This window comes from Mesoplodon mirus (assembly GCF_964341445.2).
Source record: "Mesoplodon mirus genome assembly, chromosome: 10".
Classification (NCBI taxonomy): Eukaryota; Metazoa; Chordata; class Mammalia; order Artiodactyla; family Ziphiidae; genus Mesoplodon; species Mesoplodon mirus.
Window position 1 is genome coordinate 19076524 of NC_138986.1, and position 18391 is coordinate 19094914.

An 18391-nucleotide genomic window follows, 5' to 3' on the forward strand; every position below is an offset into this window, starting at 1 on the left:
CATCTGAAATTTAGCTCCTGATTTTTCCCTAACCTGGCTTTCCTGGAGTCTTCCTCATCTGAGTCAATGGCAACAACATCTTTTCAGTTGCTCAGACCAGAGTCATTTTTCACAATTCTATCAGCAAATCCCCTCAGCTCTCATTCAAAATATCCTCAGAATTCAATCGCCTCTCTCCATCTTGCTTGCCAAAACCATGGCCCAATCCACCACACTCTCACCTACATTATTACAGCAACCTCCTAACTTCTCTGCTTCCTTCTTCTGACTTTCCCCCTTTTGTGAAAACTTAAAAACTGCAGCAAGAGTAATTCTGTTCAGAAAAAGTAAGGCTGATCCTGTCTCTACTGTATTTGAACTTCCCAGTGGCTTTCCATCTCACTCAGAACAAAGCCAAAGTTTTCACAAGGGACAGTTAAGTCCTGCAGGAACTGTTCCCCTGTGTGCCTCTCTGACTTATCACCTGTTATTCAACGTACTCACTGGCTTCAGGCAGCCTGATCTCCTTACTGTTCTCCCACTAAGCCGGGCATGCAGGTGCATCTTTTTATTTGCTATTCCTCTGCTTGGAATGCCCTTCCCAGGTGTTTGCATGGCTCACTCTCACATCTTTAATCAAATGTCTCCTTCTCAGTGAGGCTTTTTCTGGCCATTCTCTTTTAACATGCTCTTATGATCACTTAAATGAGAATATATTTTGCTTAATTTATTTTTGTTCTATTTATTTCCCTGCACTGAAATGTAAGGTTATTGAGACAGTTGTTTTCCTCTTTTGTTTTCTGCTGTATTTCCATCTCCTAGAATAAAGCCTTGCATATACTAAGTGCTCAATACATTTTGTTGAACGTTGAATCAGTGAAATATATCTCATTTAGAAAAATCATAGTCCTAACTTTTCCTTAAATAAAGTAAAACTCATTGACAACAACATAAATTAACTGATCAATACATTAGTAAGAAATGACTGAGGTTCCAGAGATCAGTGGTGTACAGGTTCTATGAGGGTTACAAGAACTCCCTATCTTCAAAGATCTTACAGTTTAAGAAAACAACATTCATTAGAAAACAATAAAAGACAATCTATTACTAAATTCTAAGTTCAAAGTAGTCAAGCACTGTGGTATTTAGGAGGTGAGTGTTCTAATTCCATTGCTGCCATTAACTAAATGAACCTAAGGAAATGTTGCCCCTTTAACCTCAAAGTCTTCATTTTGCAAATAAGGGGAATGCACTAGGTGGCTTATTGGTCCAATAGAATTCTTAACTTCTATTGGTCTATTATTTGAGAGAAGAGAGAAGTCAGTAGAGGTATGTGACAGAGGTGGTTAGCTGTTCAACAACTCTTTTCCTCTTCTCCTAGCTCTTAGCCTCCCAAGAAGCCATACCAAAGAAGTTCTAAAAACCTTGATTGATTGAAAATAGATTCACACCAAGCAGTTTCCCAGTGAATTCTGCTGAATTTTATCAAGTTAGACACAAATCACTGCATTTAAATATTTTGGTATTTTAAATAATTTTCTAATATCAAAATGTGAATGTTATTAAAAGTAGAAATAGTTTTTGTCATTATTCTTACCCTGTCTTATAAAAACTCATTGTCTTCAGTTGTTATTTATCTATATCATGCGTATTATCTGTTTTGATTTGCCCAAAGAGACCACAAGTTTCTCTAGGTCAAGAGTCATGAATTATACACCTTTCTGTCCTTTTTTGTGGGGGGAGGGGATTGTATTCAGTGGTTTGTATGTGCTATGTGAATGAATGGGTTCTAGACATTTCTAAATAAAATCTTCTCAGTCTAGTTATAGGAAATATGTGTCACATCACTGTGCTACAATACAAATTTTGTCATGGATAGAGTATTTAATGCTCTGGTAGTTCCTGGTGGCAGGGAGAAGGGAGACATCCTGTGGAGTTCATCAAGCCCTGAAAGACCTTTAACAATATGCCACCCTTCTTTGTCATGCCTCTAGTGAGTAGTGCATGGGAAGTATCTGTCCCTTCTTGTCACTTGTGCCCATATACACCCACATTGGTGGTGGGCCCCTAGGTGACATCTTATCTTCTGCTGACTTTTATATCAAAGCAAGTCCTAAAGAAGAAAAAAGGATCAAACCAGTGCTGCTTACTTATATCTGTGGTTAGCATCTCCTAAGCATGTCTGCAGTTCAATCTCTTCCCTCTGGCCTGAATACTAAATACCTGAATTCTCAGTTTCCTTTTCCTTTATTTATCTTTTCTTATAACTTGTCCCACCAGAGACCAAAGCAGTCTCCATGTTTCCAGAATATAGAAACATGAATCCTTGGAGCAATACATACTCCCTCCTCATTTTAGCTATTTTATAAATTAATTTGGCAATTTAGTTCTTGTATCTCCAGCCTTGGCACTTTCTATACTTACTGAACAAACTGGAAGAGATGACCAAAATCTGAGTTGTGATGCTGTAAACACGAGTTACCTGTGCAGATTCTTTTAAAGTTGGGATTTTCCAGAATGTGTCCTGGTAGGCGGCACTGGAATCGATGTTGCCAGAACTCAGGGAACCAGGGATTCCGCGTATTAGTGTCCAGCCTCAGTTTCAGGAAATAATCATCAAAGGACCTGACCTCTGGAGACTGCAGCTTTATCGTGATTCCCCCGTTGGCTTCCACCTCATAACCTTCAATGACTTCATCTCTGTCTGCCCAGCCATCACTAAAAAATGCAGGGATTGGGGTGGGGAGAAAGAAAGACAAAAGTCTCACAAATAGAGCTATGAGTTTTGCATGAATGAAGCAATTCAGCAAGATTTAAAGTCTATTTTAAGCCAACATTGCTATCCATCAATGACATTTTTTTATTTTTGTGGAGAATAGAAAATTATATAATCAAAAGGTCTTGTTTGTTTTTCACACTAGTGAAAGTGATGATGAAATGATGACAGTAACAATTACAAGAACTAACGTTTCTTGAGCATTTACTAGTCACCAGATTCTGCACTACTCATTTTTACTGAGTCAGATGTTCGGCAAATAGCTGAGTCCTGGTGGATCCTGGATACAGATCCAGGCAGTCTGGCTCCCAAGCCCATTGCTCTTTACAACTAGACCACAAAGTCCATCGGTTGTTCTCTAAACCTGAAGAAAATAAAACCCAGGTACTCAGGACCTTCTCAATAAGAGCTAGGCAAGGTATCAAGGTTGCAGTCAAGACCATTATACGAGCTGCATTATATAGCATAGAAAATTGATTTAGCTTAGAAACATGACAATCACAGATTTTGTTCCTGGACATTGTTCAAACTTGCATCTCTTAGAAATGACCAGATGCTTTTTTTTCCCTAATGTTATTTCAAAATAACAGCATTAAAAGAAAACAATCTGACTCCCCAAAATAAAAATAATCCTCCTGCTCACTAAATGGCAGTTCACTGACATTTCATTTGTAGGTTCAAATTTTTTAAATTTGCTCATTTTCTAGAACATTCACATCTGCCATGAATGATATATCTCCAGTTTAATTCAAGTGTGTGTATGAGCTAGGCCCAACCTCGTGTGAGTGGCTATGATTCCTTCCCAAGAGGGGGTCAAAGAAAAATTGCACCAGACAGAGTTAAAGAGGCAAAGAAGACTTTATTCAAGACTATTTCAATAGGCCAAAGATACTGAACTCAATCCTGCTGAAACAAAAGGTGGAAGTGTTAGGATAAGCTAGTGAGGAAGTGCTGGATGACACTGAGTGGAGCTTGGTCAATGTGATTAAACCATCTGTGTTTGATAATTGCCATTTATCTAAATTAGGCTCCCACCTTCCCACAGAAACTGGGCGATAGGTGTCTGCTATCACTCTTAATGATCATATTTTAAAGGGATGGCTCCCAGGCGCCTGAGAAAACAATTTCTCTGTTGTAAAACTAGCAAGAGGCTGGGAAAAATTTTACATTTCAAAGGGGCAGAGAAAGAATTGACACTGGAATGCCTTTAAAAGTAAAAAGCTGTGACAAAGTGAGAGAATGGCATGGTCATATATACACTACCAAACGTAAAATAGATAGCTAGTGGGAAGCAGCCGCATAGCACAGGGAGATCAGCTCGGTGCTTTGTGAACACCTAGAGGGGTGGGATAGGGAGGGTGGGAGGGAGGGAGATGCAAGAGGGAAGAGATATGGGAACATATGTATATATATAACTGATTCACTTTGTTATAAAGCAGAAACTAACACATCATTGTAAAGCAATTATAATCCAATAAAGACGTTAAAAAAAAGTAAATGCTCTAAGAAAAGGGAATTCTTGGGGCCCAAAGTAAGGAAGAAATTTGCCTAAATTCTAGTCAAGCTTTGAAGAACATTAAGAGTGCCTTGGTCAAGGAGTGGATATATTCCTCTACCCACAGAGTAGGTAGAGGTAGCCCTGCATGTAGCCCTGCAGTTTCTGGAACACAACTTTTCAGTCTCTGCCAGAGAAAGTGTTTTATCACTTGCTTCTCACAGAGCAGAGAGCTGGGCCAAACATATATGACAGACCATAGCTCATTCCTCTCCTTGTTACCTGAGACCAATTTAGATAAATGTGTCCTCCACTTAGCTGAGCTAATTGGTATAATTTCATTCCAGAATCTTCCCAGTGAACCACATAGGAGCTACATTTTCAACAGATCAAATGCAGAAGGTAAGTTGACTTAATATGATCCAGAACTAAAGGAATTTTGAGGTAAATTGTAGTCTAACCAGCCAGACCAGAGAATATCTGTATGCTTCTTCTAAATCTGCTAGAATATAAATTTTAATAGTTTGCATGGATATTTCTTTTCTCTCTTTCCTCCCTTCTTTCCTCCCTCCCTCCCTTCTTTCCTTCCTTCCTTCTGCATTTACCTAGCACCTACTATGTACCAGATGCTCTGCTATGCTCAGGATTCAGTTCAGAATGAGAAATATTATTCTCTTCCCCCTAGTGTTACAGACTTGTGGGAAAACAGACATTAAGCAAGAATTTCAAACACTGTGGAGGTAAAGAAGGAGAAGTGACCAAAACTATGGGAAGGAGGAGCTTGAGTCTAACTTAGTCTTGTGTGTATGTACGTGAATGTGGGTGAAGAAAGGTGTGATTGGGAACGGTTTTCCTAAGAAAGTGATGTCTGAGCTGAGACTCAAAGGATGAGTAGTCATTAGTCAGGTCCAGACAGGAGGAGGGATTGGTAAAGAAAATTCCTGATAGATTATCTAACATATAGGAAAGAGCAAGGCTCATTCAAAGAATTTAGAGTGTCTGTTCATGGGAGCACAGAGAGGAGTTAGCAGGAGATGGGGATGTGGGCAAAATTCCACCCTAGGAACTCTTAGCCTAAGGACTACAGGAGATCCTCAAAGTGTTGTAAGGCTATTACTTAATGAGGTAATTCAGGTCTGCCCTCTGGTGGTAAATGACCTGAGTATTTTGGGGGACAAGTCCTCTACTCACCATCACTGAACATGATGGCCAATCAAACTGATTAAAAGGAAAAAAAAGCCCACTCATTTATCTTTCTATATCCTCAGTCTGGTTAGAAAGGTTTGAACTAGTTTGTTTGGATTTATTCACATTTATATCACAACTACATCTATAGCAGTTTGAAGATGAGAGCTATAGTTCATGTCATGTTGAAAAGGAGGGTAAAAATAAAACCAGTTAGGCTTTCAAGAAATTCTGCCTATGAGTGTATATTTAAAATCAAGATGACATAACTTGAAGGAAATAATTACTTTTTGATGTTGTTAGGCTTGGAGTGTGTTTCTCCCCAAGGTTTAATATTATATGAGACTTTTATGTGCACATATAGTCTGAACAAGAAACCCACAATTTTTTAAAGTGTATGAAATGTCTTCGCTAGTGTTTATTTGCATTTTTAGAAAAATCATTAAGTTTATAAAAGCAAGTATCATGTGTCAGTGCTGGAAGCAGAGAAAGTGTGACCTCCTGCCCTTTTGCAACCAACACAGAGGAACGCATCATAGGAGTAAACCCTTGTCTATGAATATAGACAACTTGAAGTCATATGGTTTAGTGGGGTGAAGCCCTAAATCCCCCTTGCCATTGCTCAAAGCCCTTCCACCCTCACCATAGATGACTCCCTTCTAGAAATTAGAGTTGGTGTTAGATCGAAGAGGTTATAAAATCAGGGACAACCGAGATGTGATAGAGAAAATATTCAACTAGGATTAGTCGGATTAGTCGGTGAATATATCTTGAAGTGTTAATTGCTAAAGTTTTGTATGAGATCTTAAATCTATCACAGGCGAGGTATAAGGGAATGATAAATCAAAAGTCACAGAAAAACAATCATAAAGCAACTCCTGATTTGTATATATTTTAATCATTTCTTCTATGTACCACTTGTCAAATGTATATATTTGGGGATTTTGAAAGATTTTCACTCTTTAGTTATAGTATTGGGATTTTTTACAAGGATATTATTTTGGTGAATTCTCTGTGAAGCACACTTGGGAACGGAGAGCCAGCAGCTCTCCTGATACCTGGTATAGGTCTTTTCTTTCCCTGTTGATGGTGGTAGTGTGGTGGTGGTAGTGGCTGTAGTGGTGTAGACTGTGCTCCAGCAGAGATGACCTGCAGGCATCTGCTCACCCCAAGTGTCTGGAGTGAATCCTGCTGTGCTGGGTGCTGATCAGCCTTAGGCAGGGCTGGACTCTTGTGAGGCACATTCACAGACTCTAGCAGCTTCTGCTGCTCCATCTGTCTCCCAATTTTGAGTTCATTTTCTATCTGGGGTCTGGATATGAAACTGCATAATGTGAATAAATGGGGTGAACATTTAACAGGAAACTACGTCTTAAGTATTCCTCATAAATATACAAGACTCCTTATTTCCTAACCCCCTCAACGTTTTTATACAACAATTCTTTCACAAGATTGTTCTTCACTTCCCACAAAAGCATTGTTCTAGTCTTATGAAATTTCACAATCCAAACGTACAATAATAAGATTTCTTCCACTCAATAAATTCTGATATTAACAACAAGGGAATATTATTTCTAATTTTACCTATTACAACTTGACAGGAGCTTCAGGAGTGTTATTTTGCATTATATCAGTTAAAATAATTTAATAAGCTAATTGATAGTAAAAAGAAAAGCAATAGTATTCATTTAAAAAATTGTACAAAAACATTTTAGAAAATCCTATTTACATTCAGTTAAAATAGTTACAGTCTAGAGAGTAAAGCAATTTGATTTGTGTAATGAATTCAAGTGATTGTGTATACCTGATAATAAAACTATAATTCTTTAAAAATAATCCAAAGTTTACCATATAACCAGGGACAGAAGAAAAGCATAATAAAAACAATATTTACAAAAACATATGTAAACAAGCACAACATTACATAAATTAAAATGCTAGCTATATTTACAAAGGTTGAAGAAATGTAGGATAATGTAATTTAAGTCAAGTGATGCCAATTATGAGAAATATTTTGGAGGTTATGGCAGCTTTTTCAATAATAATTGAGACTAGCTTTATTCACTCAACGCTCATTCACTAAGAGTCCTGTATGACTTAAGCATTTGCTTACGGCTTTGATACATTGCTCAAAAGTAAAGGCAAGGCCCTTGCCATCAAGGCAATTACAGGGGTGGGATAGTCTGGCTGCTGAATACGCAATAGCCACAGAGCTGCAATCCCTGAAATAAAAGGAAGACAGGCTACAGAAGCATAGAGAAGGGGCAAAGGAGTCATGCCAAGGGAGATTTTGCCCAAGGGGAAATAATATCTGGGATGAAACTTAAATGAGGAGTTGAAGTTGCACAGGGAAAGAGGGAGATGGGAGAGAGACCAGCTAAAGAGGGAACAAAGCTTTGAAACAACAGCAAAGCTTTCAGTTTACTTAGAGTGTGCAAGGTAAGGAAAGAAAGGACAAGCAGGGGTGAGATCTGGAAGAACCTTAACATCCTTGTTAAGGGTTTTGGATTTCATTTTTATGGTGGTAAAAACTACTCAGATTTTCAGCAGGAATATGACACAATTAGATTTGTTTTAGAAGGGTTTTTCTAGAAAGTACCTAGAGTGTAAGTACTTGTGAAGATTCTTTGGTTCTAGAATTCTGAGGCAGAAACTGTAGAAACAAACACATAGACATGTGCACACACACATGCACACACACAGGCTAATAACATTGTATTATGAAGGCACAGTGGCAGTGTTGTTGAATCAGGAATTGGGGTAGTGGTCACAATTAGTTTATATTTAATTTTAAAATTAGTTACTGCCAATTCACCATGAATGTAGAACTAACACAAAATGTAGGTCTCTTTATTTAATTATCTAGGACAGGCATTTAGAGGTCACTCAGTCTACTGAAAAACACAAGAGAGGATGAGGGGATGGAGTCACGTTTTATTGTCCTATACATCTGGAATTATTATAGAATTCAAACAGAAGCCTTACTTCTAAAGCTACTCTGTTTCAGTGGAAAACAGAGGCTGGGGAGAGAATGGGAAGGTATCAAAAGACAAAAGAGGAAGAATGAAGGGAATTACTTATCAAGGAGCTGAAGCTCCTTGTAAAGATCAAGGTCAGATCAGGTTTCCTTACTCTCCATCTGCTCCTGACCCCTAAACCCTAACCCACCTCTGGCACCCTGAGCCTGGAATCATCTGCCACCCGGAGACTTGTAATTATCCTCCTCTCCCAGCAGAAATGTAGGGCAACTACTGATAAACATTGCAGACAGCCATGCAAATGTGGAGGCCCCTCCTAAACCTTCTACAGACCATTTCTCATGTATCAGTTACAATTTCAAGCCAGTGTGAAAGAAGGGTGGGCCAATGCGGAATTACTTGTGGACAAGTAGGTCTTTTGAGTTCCTTCAAATTCTACTGCCAAGGTAGCACCCCATTTTGTCTCTCATTCAATTAACCCGAAGAGACAATATGAAATAGGAATTGGTTAGTTAAACTTTCTAAGCCTTTGTTTCTCCACCTATAAAATGGGAATGGAAATGGTATCAACTTCTTAAGAGTTGTGTGAGAATTAAACTAGATAATCCATATAAAACACTTATCACAGCATGTAGGGCATGATGAAGTCTTACTAGACATAACAGTTCTTTACCATCAATCTTCTCATGATCCAACCAATGTACTGAGCTGTATCGACATGTAGGAGAGACTTCTCTACAAAGTGCTGCCCACAGTGTGGTCCAAAGTTTGGTGCCAGTTCATGAACTATTTTTTTACCAGTTGATGAGGAGAGACTGAGAGGAGGCATTTAGAAAAACCTACAGCAGTTAGACATTGTTGCAAGATCTAAGAACATGACTGGTGGACTCATGTCTTTGAATAAACAGGGTTTAACCACTTTGTTTTCCAATTCTTATGGTGAATGGCCCATACCTCAAGCCTATCCACAGTCATATGCAGTAGAACTCAGTTACATTGTGTGACCTTTTACGGTTACTTTGCCAAATATAACCCCAAATTATATAGATATCTGAGAATACATAAGCACTTATTTCTATCAATTTGTTTTTACAATCACATTAAATTTTAATAGACTGTTTTATAATTTATCATATAACATTACTTTCTATAGCAAATAAATAAAATTTTCATTATTTACTTTAACTCCAATTATATGTGGCTGTACAAGCTTCATCAGACTTTTTTTTTTTACAAGAAAAGATACAATTTGCTGAATGTGGCAATAGTATTTGAATGTGGACAGCAGAAATGATTCCACAGAAATAGGGTAAAAAGAGTTCCAATGACATTTACTTGAAAATATGTTGGTTTATATATTGAATTTATTCCTAATTGATGGTGAAGTGCTGAAACCATAGTGTATTATCTGTGGGACTGTTTTATCTAATGAATTCGTGAAATCATCAAAATGTATTAGTCATTTGTAGTAGCCCTGCCACCCTTTTCCACAGTTTTGCTTTCCTCTGCTTCAGTTACCCACAGTCAACCATGGTCTGAAAACACTAAGTGAAAACTTCCAGAAATAAACAATTTATAAGTTTTAAATTGCATGCTGTTCTGATTAGCATGATGAAATTGCTTGAGGTCCTGCTCCATCCAGCCCAAGGCGTGAGTCAACCTTTTTCTAGGATATCCCACCTGTTAGTCACTTAGTAGCCATATCGTCTCAGTTATCAGATTGACTGTTGAGGTATTACTTGTGTTCAAGTATCATTTTACTTGTCAATGGCTTCAAAGTGCAAGAGTGGTGATGTTGGTAATTGCGATATATCAAAGAGAAGGAGTGAGATGTTTCGTTTAAGTGAAAAGTTCTCAACTTAATAAGGAAAGAAAAAAATTGTATGCTGAAGTTGCTAAGATCTACAGTAAGAACAAATCTTCTTTCCATGAAATTGTGAAGAAGGAAAAAGAAATTTGTGATAGTTTTGCTATTACACCTCAAACTGCAAAAGTTACAACCACAGTATATGAAAAGTGCTTAGTTAAGATGTAAAAAGCAATACATTTGTACAATAAGATATTTTGAAAGAAAGTCAACATATTCACCTAACATTTATTACAGTATACTGTTAGTTTTTGCTGTTAATCTCTTACTGTGCTTAATTTATAAATTAAACTTTATCATAGATATGTATGTATAGACAAAAACATAGTATATATAGGAGTCAGTATTATTCACAGTTTCAGGCATCCACTGAGGGTCTTGGAATGTATCCTCCATGGATAAAGAGGGACTACTGTATACACAAAACATAAAGGATTAAAATTTAAAACCAAAAGAATCATTTGAAAGAAAAAGCATTGAATTAAAGGCCAATAAAAGCATATGTTCAATATTCTACATATAAACATTAGTGTTTCATGGGTTTTACATGAAGTGGCATTTGCGATTGCTAAGAATTAAATATATATACGGTTGACAAGACATTAGTGAATGACTACGTTAGAGGCATTTACTTAGAAATGTTCAGTGATTTTGGCAAAACGGTAACTCAAGTACTACTTTCTGATGCCATCATAGCTGGATGATTTCCAAAATTGCCTAATGATATGGAAAACCAACTCACTGAATAAATAAAGCTGGCAAAGCATTCTTTCACTGTAAGTTGATGAATGTGTAGATATTCCTTTTTGTGGCAGTTTTTTTAGTATATGTGCAGTTTGAAAATGATAAAGATTTGAAGAAAGAAATCTCTGCTCTGATTTAAATTCTCTTTTAGTGGGACTTCCCTGGTGGCACAGTGGTTAAGAATCTGCCTGCCAATGCAGGGGACACAGGTTCCTGCCCTGGTCCACGAAGATCCCACATGCCGTGGAGCAACTAAGCCCATGCGCCACAACTACTGAGCCCATGTGTCACAACTACTGAAGCCCGTGCACCTAGAGTCCATGCTCTGCAACAAAAGAAGATGACGCAATGAGAAGCCCGCTCACTGCAACGAAGAGTAGCCCCCGCTTGCCGCAAGTAAAGCCCATGCGCAGCAACGAAGACTCAACACAGCCAAAAATAAAATAAATTAATTAAAAAAAATCTTTTTTAGCTTTATGGCTGAGAAACACAAGTAGCTCTAAATTTTATAAAATTATGAAGAATTGTTTTGTCAAGAAATGTGGTTGACAGTTTATGTTTTATATAAAGGAATGTTCTGATGCTGCAACTGCCAGCATCAGGAAAACATTTTGAAGTAGTTACTTAAGTTAAGGAGCTTGTGAGAGAATGTAAATCAATGCAATGCTTCCCTCACTGAGAAAGTCTTGATTAAAAAAAGTCAGCTGAAGTAAACAACGCTGGTGACACAGCACAAATTTTGAGTTATGTAAGACCAAAAGTTGGCTCATTAGAACTGACTGTTAGCACTTTTTCTGAATGCTGTATTCAGTAAATTCATGTTGGTAGATTGAAATTATCTATGATGGTGATACATACTTCAAGCAAACCAGTAAATGCTACAAATTAGGGATTCTTTTTTCTTATTTTCTTTTCCCACACAACCACTTATGATAATATGGAAACTGACCATATACAGCTATTTTTGGTATTAAAGAAAGAAGCTGTGTCAAGAGTGTCTGAACTGCAAAATAAACTCTTAAGTATTTCATCAGGATAAGAAATAAGGTTGGTTCCAATATTTAAACATACTAATACGAAAGCCTGACTTGCTCTATTGACTGATATCTTGGATATATTTAGTAATCTTTATATTTCTATGAAAAGAAATAATTCGATTATTTTTCCAAATGGGAGCTAAGATCAAAAAGCAAAATTAAAAGTTAGAAATTTTGAAGAACAAGTTTTTTTTGGAGATTGCTATATCACAGTTTTAATTTTAAAATAATTGTCAATAAGTAGGAAATGGTCTTGATATTATCATCTGCAAAGTGTTATCAGCAAACACTATGAATTTGATTGCTTTAGTCCCCTTGGACTACCTAACAAATACCATAGACTAGTGGCTTAAACAATGGAAATTCATTTTCTTACAGTTCTGGAGAATAGAAGTCCAAGATCAAGGTTCCAACTGACTCAGTTTCACTGAGAGCTCTCTTCCTGGCTTGCCAACTATGTCCTAACATGGCCTTTCCTTGATGCATACAGAGACACAATGAAAGAGAACAAGTTCTCTGGTGTTTATTCTAACAAGTGCACTAATCTGATTGGATCCGGGCTCCACCTGTATGACCTTATTTAACCTTAATTAAATCCCTAAAGGTCCCATCTCCAAATTCAGCCACATCAGAGGTTAGGGCTTCAACAGATTAATCTGGGGCACTCAATTCAGTTCATAGTAGATGGAATACCACTAAAGTTATTATTTGCTGAAAAATCCTCATATAAAAAATTAATGAATCCAGAATTCACATATTTCATCAAAAGATAATTTAAATTGAACTAAAAAGTTATGGAATAAATTATTGGAGCTGGCTACTGTTAAAGGATTGAAGATGACTTTTTAAACTACAGCCTCACTTGCTTTACTTGGTTCAAAAATTTTAAATAAATACCCCAAACTTGCTGAAATTGCTATAAAATCTCTTCTTCCATTTCCATCAGTAAGCTGATGTGAGGCTGGTTATTCTACTAGGAATTTTATGAAAATGAAATAAAGAAGCAGTTTATACATGCATAATCCCATGCAAGTATCTTTGTTTATCCAATCAAGATTAGATAATTTAATAAATCACTTATATTAAATTTTTAAAATATTGACATGCCTGGTTTTTGTTCAAAGTGTGTACATAAGTATTTAACATAGGTTTCCTCTACTTCCCTTGCAACATTTTGTTTATTTATAATTATAGAACATCTAAAAGTTACAAGCGTAACAGTAATTTTCTCTACTAATCACCTAGGCACACACTTGCAATGAAAAATGGATACATTTTTTGGAACTTTCTTTTCTCCTTTGTTTTGCTTATTTTTATTATATTTACTGAAATGAGATTTTATTCCTGTTAAATCTAATAATACAAATTTGGGCTTGTATTTGCATGTCTTTATGCTATATTTAATTTCTTAGTAATTTACCTTTTTTTGTATTTTATCAAAGTACAACTCCATCCTAGATTGGGACTTAAAAAAAAATAGAAGAAGTTTGAGAGTCACTGTTCTAGACACTCTATCCTTTATGCCTTAGAAATTGTTACGGTAAAGACTATGCTATCACTACAGTTCAAAAAAGGACACTTCAGAAACTCTATCTTAATGTGTGTGGTAACAAACACATGAAAGAATGATCATTAATCAGTAGAGAAATGCAAATCAAAACTACAATGAGCTATCATCTCACACCAGTCAGAATGGCCATCATCAAAAAATCTAGAAACATTCTCAAGTAGGTCTGTGTCTTTATACTTGAGAATGGACTTGAGGATATGGGGAGGGGGAAGGGTAAGCTGTGACAAAGCGAAAGAGAGGCATGGACATATATACACTACCAAAAGTAAGGTAGATAGATAGTGGGAAACAGCCACAGAGCACAGGGAGATCAGCTCGGTGCTTTGTGACCGCCTGGAGGGGTGGGATGGGAAGGGTGGGAGGGAGGGAGATGCATGAGGGAAGGGATGTGGGAACAGATGTATATGTATGACTGATTCACTTTGTTATAAAGCAGAAACTAATAAAAAAAAAAAGAAAAAAATATCTAGAAACAATAAATGCTGGAGAGGGTGTGGAAAAAAGGGAACACTCTTGCACTGCTGGTGGGAATGTGAATTGGTACAGCCACTATGGAGAACAGTATGGAGGTTCCTTAAAAAACTACAAATAGAACTACCATATCACCCAGCAATCCCACTACTGGGCATATACCTTGAGAAAACCATAATTCAAAAAGAGTCATGTACCAAAATGTTCATTGCAGCTCTATTTACAATAGCCCGGAGATGGAAACAACCTAAGTTTCCATCATTGGATGAATGGATAAAGAAGATGTGGCGCATATTTTAATGGAATATTACTCAGCCATAAAAAGAAACGAAATTGAGCTATTTGTAATGAGGTGGATAGACCTAGAGTCTGTCATACAGAGTGAAGTAAGTCAGAAAGAGAAAGACAAATACTAAACATAAGGTAGATAGCTAGTGGGAAGCAGCCGCATAGCACAGGGAGATCAGCTCGGTGCTTTGTGACCGCCTGGAGGGGTGGGATGGGGAGGGTGGGAGGGAGAGAGATGCAAGAGGGAAGAGATATGGGAACATATGTATATGTATAACTGATTCACTTTGTTATAAAGCAGAAACTAACACACCATTGTAAAGCAATTATACTCCAATAAAGATGTAAAAAAAAATGTGTGTGGTAAGTGAAGTCAAGACTACCAGTAGAGGCTTTAATTTTGTTGGGAAACATGCAAAATTTTACAGATTGAAACTACCATTCTTCACTCTCTCATTTAAATCCCTGGCAGTTTTATTGCTGCTGAACCTTTATTTTTCAGGTCCCTATGCCATTTGTGTGAAAGGCTGCACTCTCCCAGATAATTGTTAAGAATCAACTGAAGGGAGGCAAGAGACTTATTAGAAAAAGAATGCAATAAGGAGGCAGACGGATTCTCATTAGAGCATAAACTAGATCCTGGCACTCCTCTGTTTAAAACCCAGAAGGCCTTTTCATCTCATCCAAAGTCTTTCAAAGAGTACCTTAAAAAAAAAAAACCCTGCACACTCTGATCCCCACTACCTCTCTCATCTCTACTTTTCTACATTTTGCTCTGCTCTGGCCACACTGGGATACCCTGGCCTTAGGATCTTTGCACTGGCTATTTTCTCTGCCTGGAATCCTGGAATTCTCATCACTTGAATATTTGCATAGCTTTCTCTTTTACTTCCTTCATGTCTGCTCAAATATCACATTCTCATAGAGGTCTTTCCCTGTTTAAAGTTGTGTCCTTTCTATTCCTCTTTTCTACTCCCTTTATCTCCTTAAAATATCACTATCTGACATACCATATAAATATATTTTCTATATCCTTCCAGTAAAATGGAAGCTCCACATAAGCAGAGAGGGTTTTATCTTTTTTGTTCATTTATATAACCCCAGAATTTATACTAGTTCTTGACTCATACTAGGTGCTCATTATATATATGTGAAATGAATTAATGGATAAAAGACTCTGAACTAATTTATATTCAAGAATTCATAGAAAATACTATGATCCCTGGTATGCTAGAGGTGGCTCATACCAACTGACAAGAACCCATTGTCATCATATTTTCCCAGATCTGCATTAAGTGACTTCATGGCAGTAGGTTGAAACTGGCCATAATGCCAGGTGGCTTAAAACAACAGAAATTTATTCTCTCAAAGTTCTGGAGGCTAGAAGTCTGAAATCATGGTCCCCTGTGGCCATGTTTCCTCTAGGTAGACTCCTTTCTTGCTTCTTCTGAGTCTCTGGTGGCAGCCCTCAACCCATGGCACTCCTTAGCTTGTAGCTGCAGCACTCCAATCCCTGCCTCTGTTGTCACATGGTGTTCCCCTATGTGTGTCTGTGCCTCTGTCTCTCTGCTCCACTTACAAGGGCATCAGTCATATTGGATTAAAGGCTACCCTACTCCAGTATAACTTCATCTTGACTGTACACTTGCAACAACTCTATTTACAAATTAGGTCACATTCTGAGGTACTGGGGATTAGTAGTCAACATATTCAACATATCTTTTTAGAAGACACAATTCAACACATAACAAAGAGCAAACACTACAAATCAAGACTTTATTGTTCTACTTTGTTTCATTTTTTTTTTTATGAGAGGCAGTTGTTAAACATCTACCAGCATACCACTAACTATAACATGCTGTGACATTTTCTCTGAAATGCAGGGTTAGTTGTGAACTTCTAACCTGTTAGATGAGCTAAAGATTATTTAAATGATTATTGTTTAGTCCTAAAATATCCATAATAGAAATTAAAAGCTATTATTTTTTTTAATAAACAGCTATTTTTTTCTGAAAGATATTGTTACATGGTTTAGGTATTTGGATCACTTTACTTTTTCTTTCTCAAGAATAGATAACTACATTCTAAGAAGGATCAGAAAATATAAAACACCCCAAAAACAGACCACAATAGTTTTAATAAATACTATTAATTTTAAAAACAGATTTATAGTTTATACATGCAATTATTTGAATTGGAGAACTATTTTTGCCCATTTTGTGCTACAGACATATGCACTTATGAATGCTTTAGACCTCTCAGCTTTGAAATCTTAATGATAAGTGATGAGTTGAGTTATACCTGGAACAATACCTTAGTAAATCATTCTAATAATACAAGAAAATTAATACAAAGATAATATATATGTATATGGTACTTTTAATTTTACATTTCATGTAATTCATTTAGAGTATCCATTGAAAAACAAATTTAGATCTTTCAATATTAGCCGATTCAAATCTTTTGCATTCTTTCATTTAATAAATATTTGCTGATATCCTACTTAGTGCCAAGCTCTGTCAGATCCTGAGAACACATTGATTAATAAGACCAGAAATGTCCCTACTCTTAAAATTAAATTTAAATTTAAATTCATAGGTGGGGCTTCTACTTCCAGCCACAATGGAGTAACAAGTATTAAATTCAGTCTTCCATCTGAAAAAACTAAAGCACTGGATAAAATATATAAAACAATGGCTCTCAAAACATTTTACATTGGACAATGAAGGACAGTGATCTCTGAAAAGTGAGTGCCAAATGAGATGAGCCCTACAATTGTTTGATCTTACTGCTTAGAGATTTCCAAGTCACAACACAGAAGCGAGATGGGGGAGTGAGAAGGAATGGACTCAGGCCCAGTCCAGTGGAGTCACTGAGTTAAGTGGACAGGTGGACAGAGCTGGGAGTCAGGGGAAACCAAAGTGGCCAGATTTCACAGGGCTGCAGAGGGGAAAGTACTGCAGAGGGGAAAGCTGCTGGGAGAGAACAGTCTGCAGTGCTCCCAAAAGTATTTTGTTGAATATTAGACAGCCCATGCATGTGATGAAATTACCTAAGCCCAAGGAAACAAACAACCAAAAGAATTTGAGGGAATAGTGCCTGGAGGTCACACAGAGTTGGGAATAGTAACTGTTCTCAATAGGTAGAAAGGAATATATCATGTTTCACAAGGAGATGGCTAAAGTATTGATACTAAGATCTTGCCTCAGTAGCTGTAGAAAATTTGCCCTAGACGAATGATTATTCTGGTTTTATCTAACAAAGCTTAGAATCAAGGTGCAAAAAAAAAAAAAAAAAAAAAAGAAAAGAAAAAAAACCCAAATTATTTCTAAATAACTTCACCTCCTCCAAGAACTAGCACAAGAATATTTTTAGAAATACAAAATATCAAGTAATCAATAAGGTATAATTTACAATGTCTGGCATTTAATAAACATTATTAGGCACATAAATTCATATGTGGAGTGAGGGAGAAAAGAGATATTAAAATGACAAATAATAACAAAAAATTTTCACGTGGTGATACAGTTTAGGTAGACAGTTTTTAAAGAGTCATATGATATGAACAAAGAGCCCACCATTTTACATTGCTGGCCAGAGAAAGCACTGGGTGGTAGGGAAACGTCTCTGAAGAGACAACCCTCATGCTGAGACCTGAGCTGCGTGAAGATCAGAGGGAAGAGGGCTTTAGGTAGCTGGCACAAAGGCCCTGAGGCAGGACCAAACAGCTATGGCTGAACATTACCCACCTGCCACAGAAACATAGGCTCAAAATCATTCCATTTATCAGAACAGAAGACATATGAATAGATGCTTTTTTGTTTTTCAGCTGTCTACTATATATTTGCTATTCTCTAAGATATCTTAAAATTTTAAGTGTTTTCAGTTGTTTTAAAGTCCTTGTTAGGAAATAAAGCTGATATGAAGGTGGTCTCATTTTGATTACCTAGGCTGACAAGTGATCTCTGAGAGCAAAACTGGAGAAATCAGTGAGGCCATTG

The 18391-nt window shown here is 36.9% G+C and overlaps 1 protein-coding gene across 2 annotated transcripts in view; it reads right to left on the bottom strand.

The window, feature by feature from the left end:
- Positions 1-18391, bottom strand: part of GRM1 (glutamate metabotropic receptor 1) — a gene marked incomplete at both ends in the record, with an annotated part of 356568 nt that overhangs the window by 113018 nt on the left and 225159 nt on the right. For both annotated transcript variants that reach the window (XM_082633883.1, XM_082633884.1), the window contains one exon: positions 2462-2697. In XM_082633883.1, coding sequence (XP_082490009.1) covers positions 2462-2697 — 236 coding nt within the window. The remainder of the gene's footprint in view (positions 1-2461; positions 2698-18391) is intronic.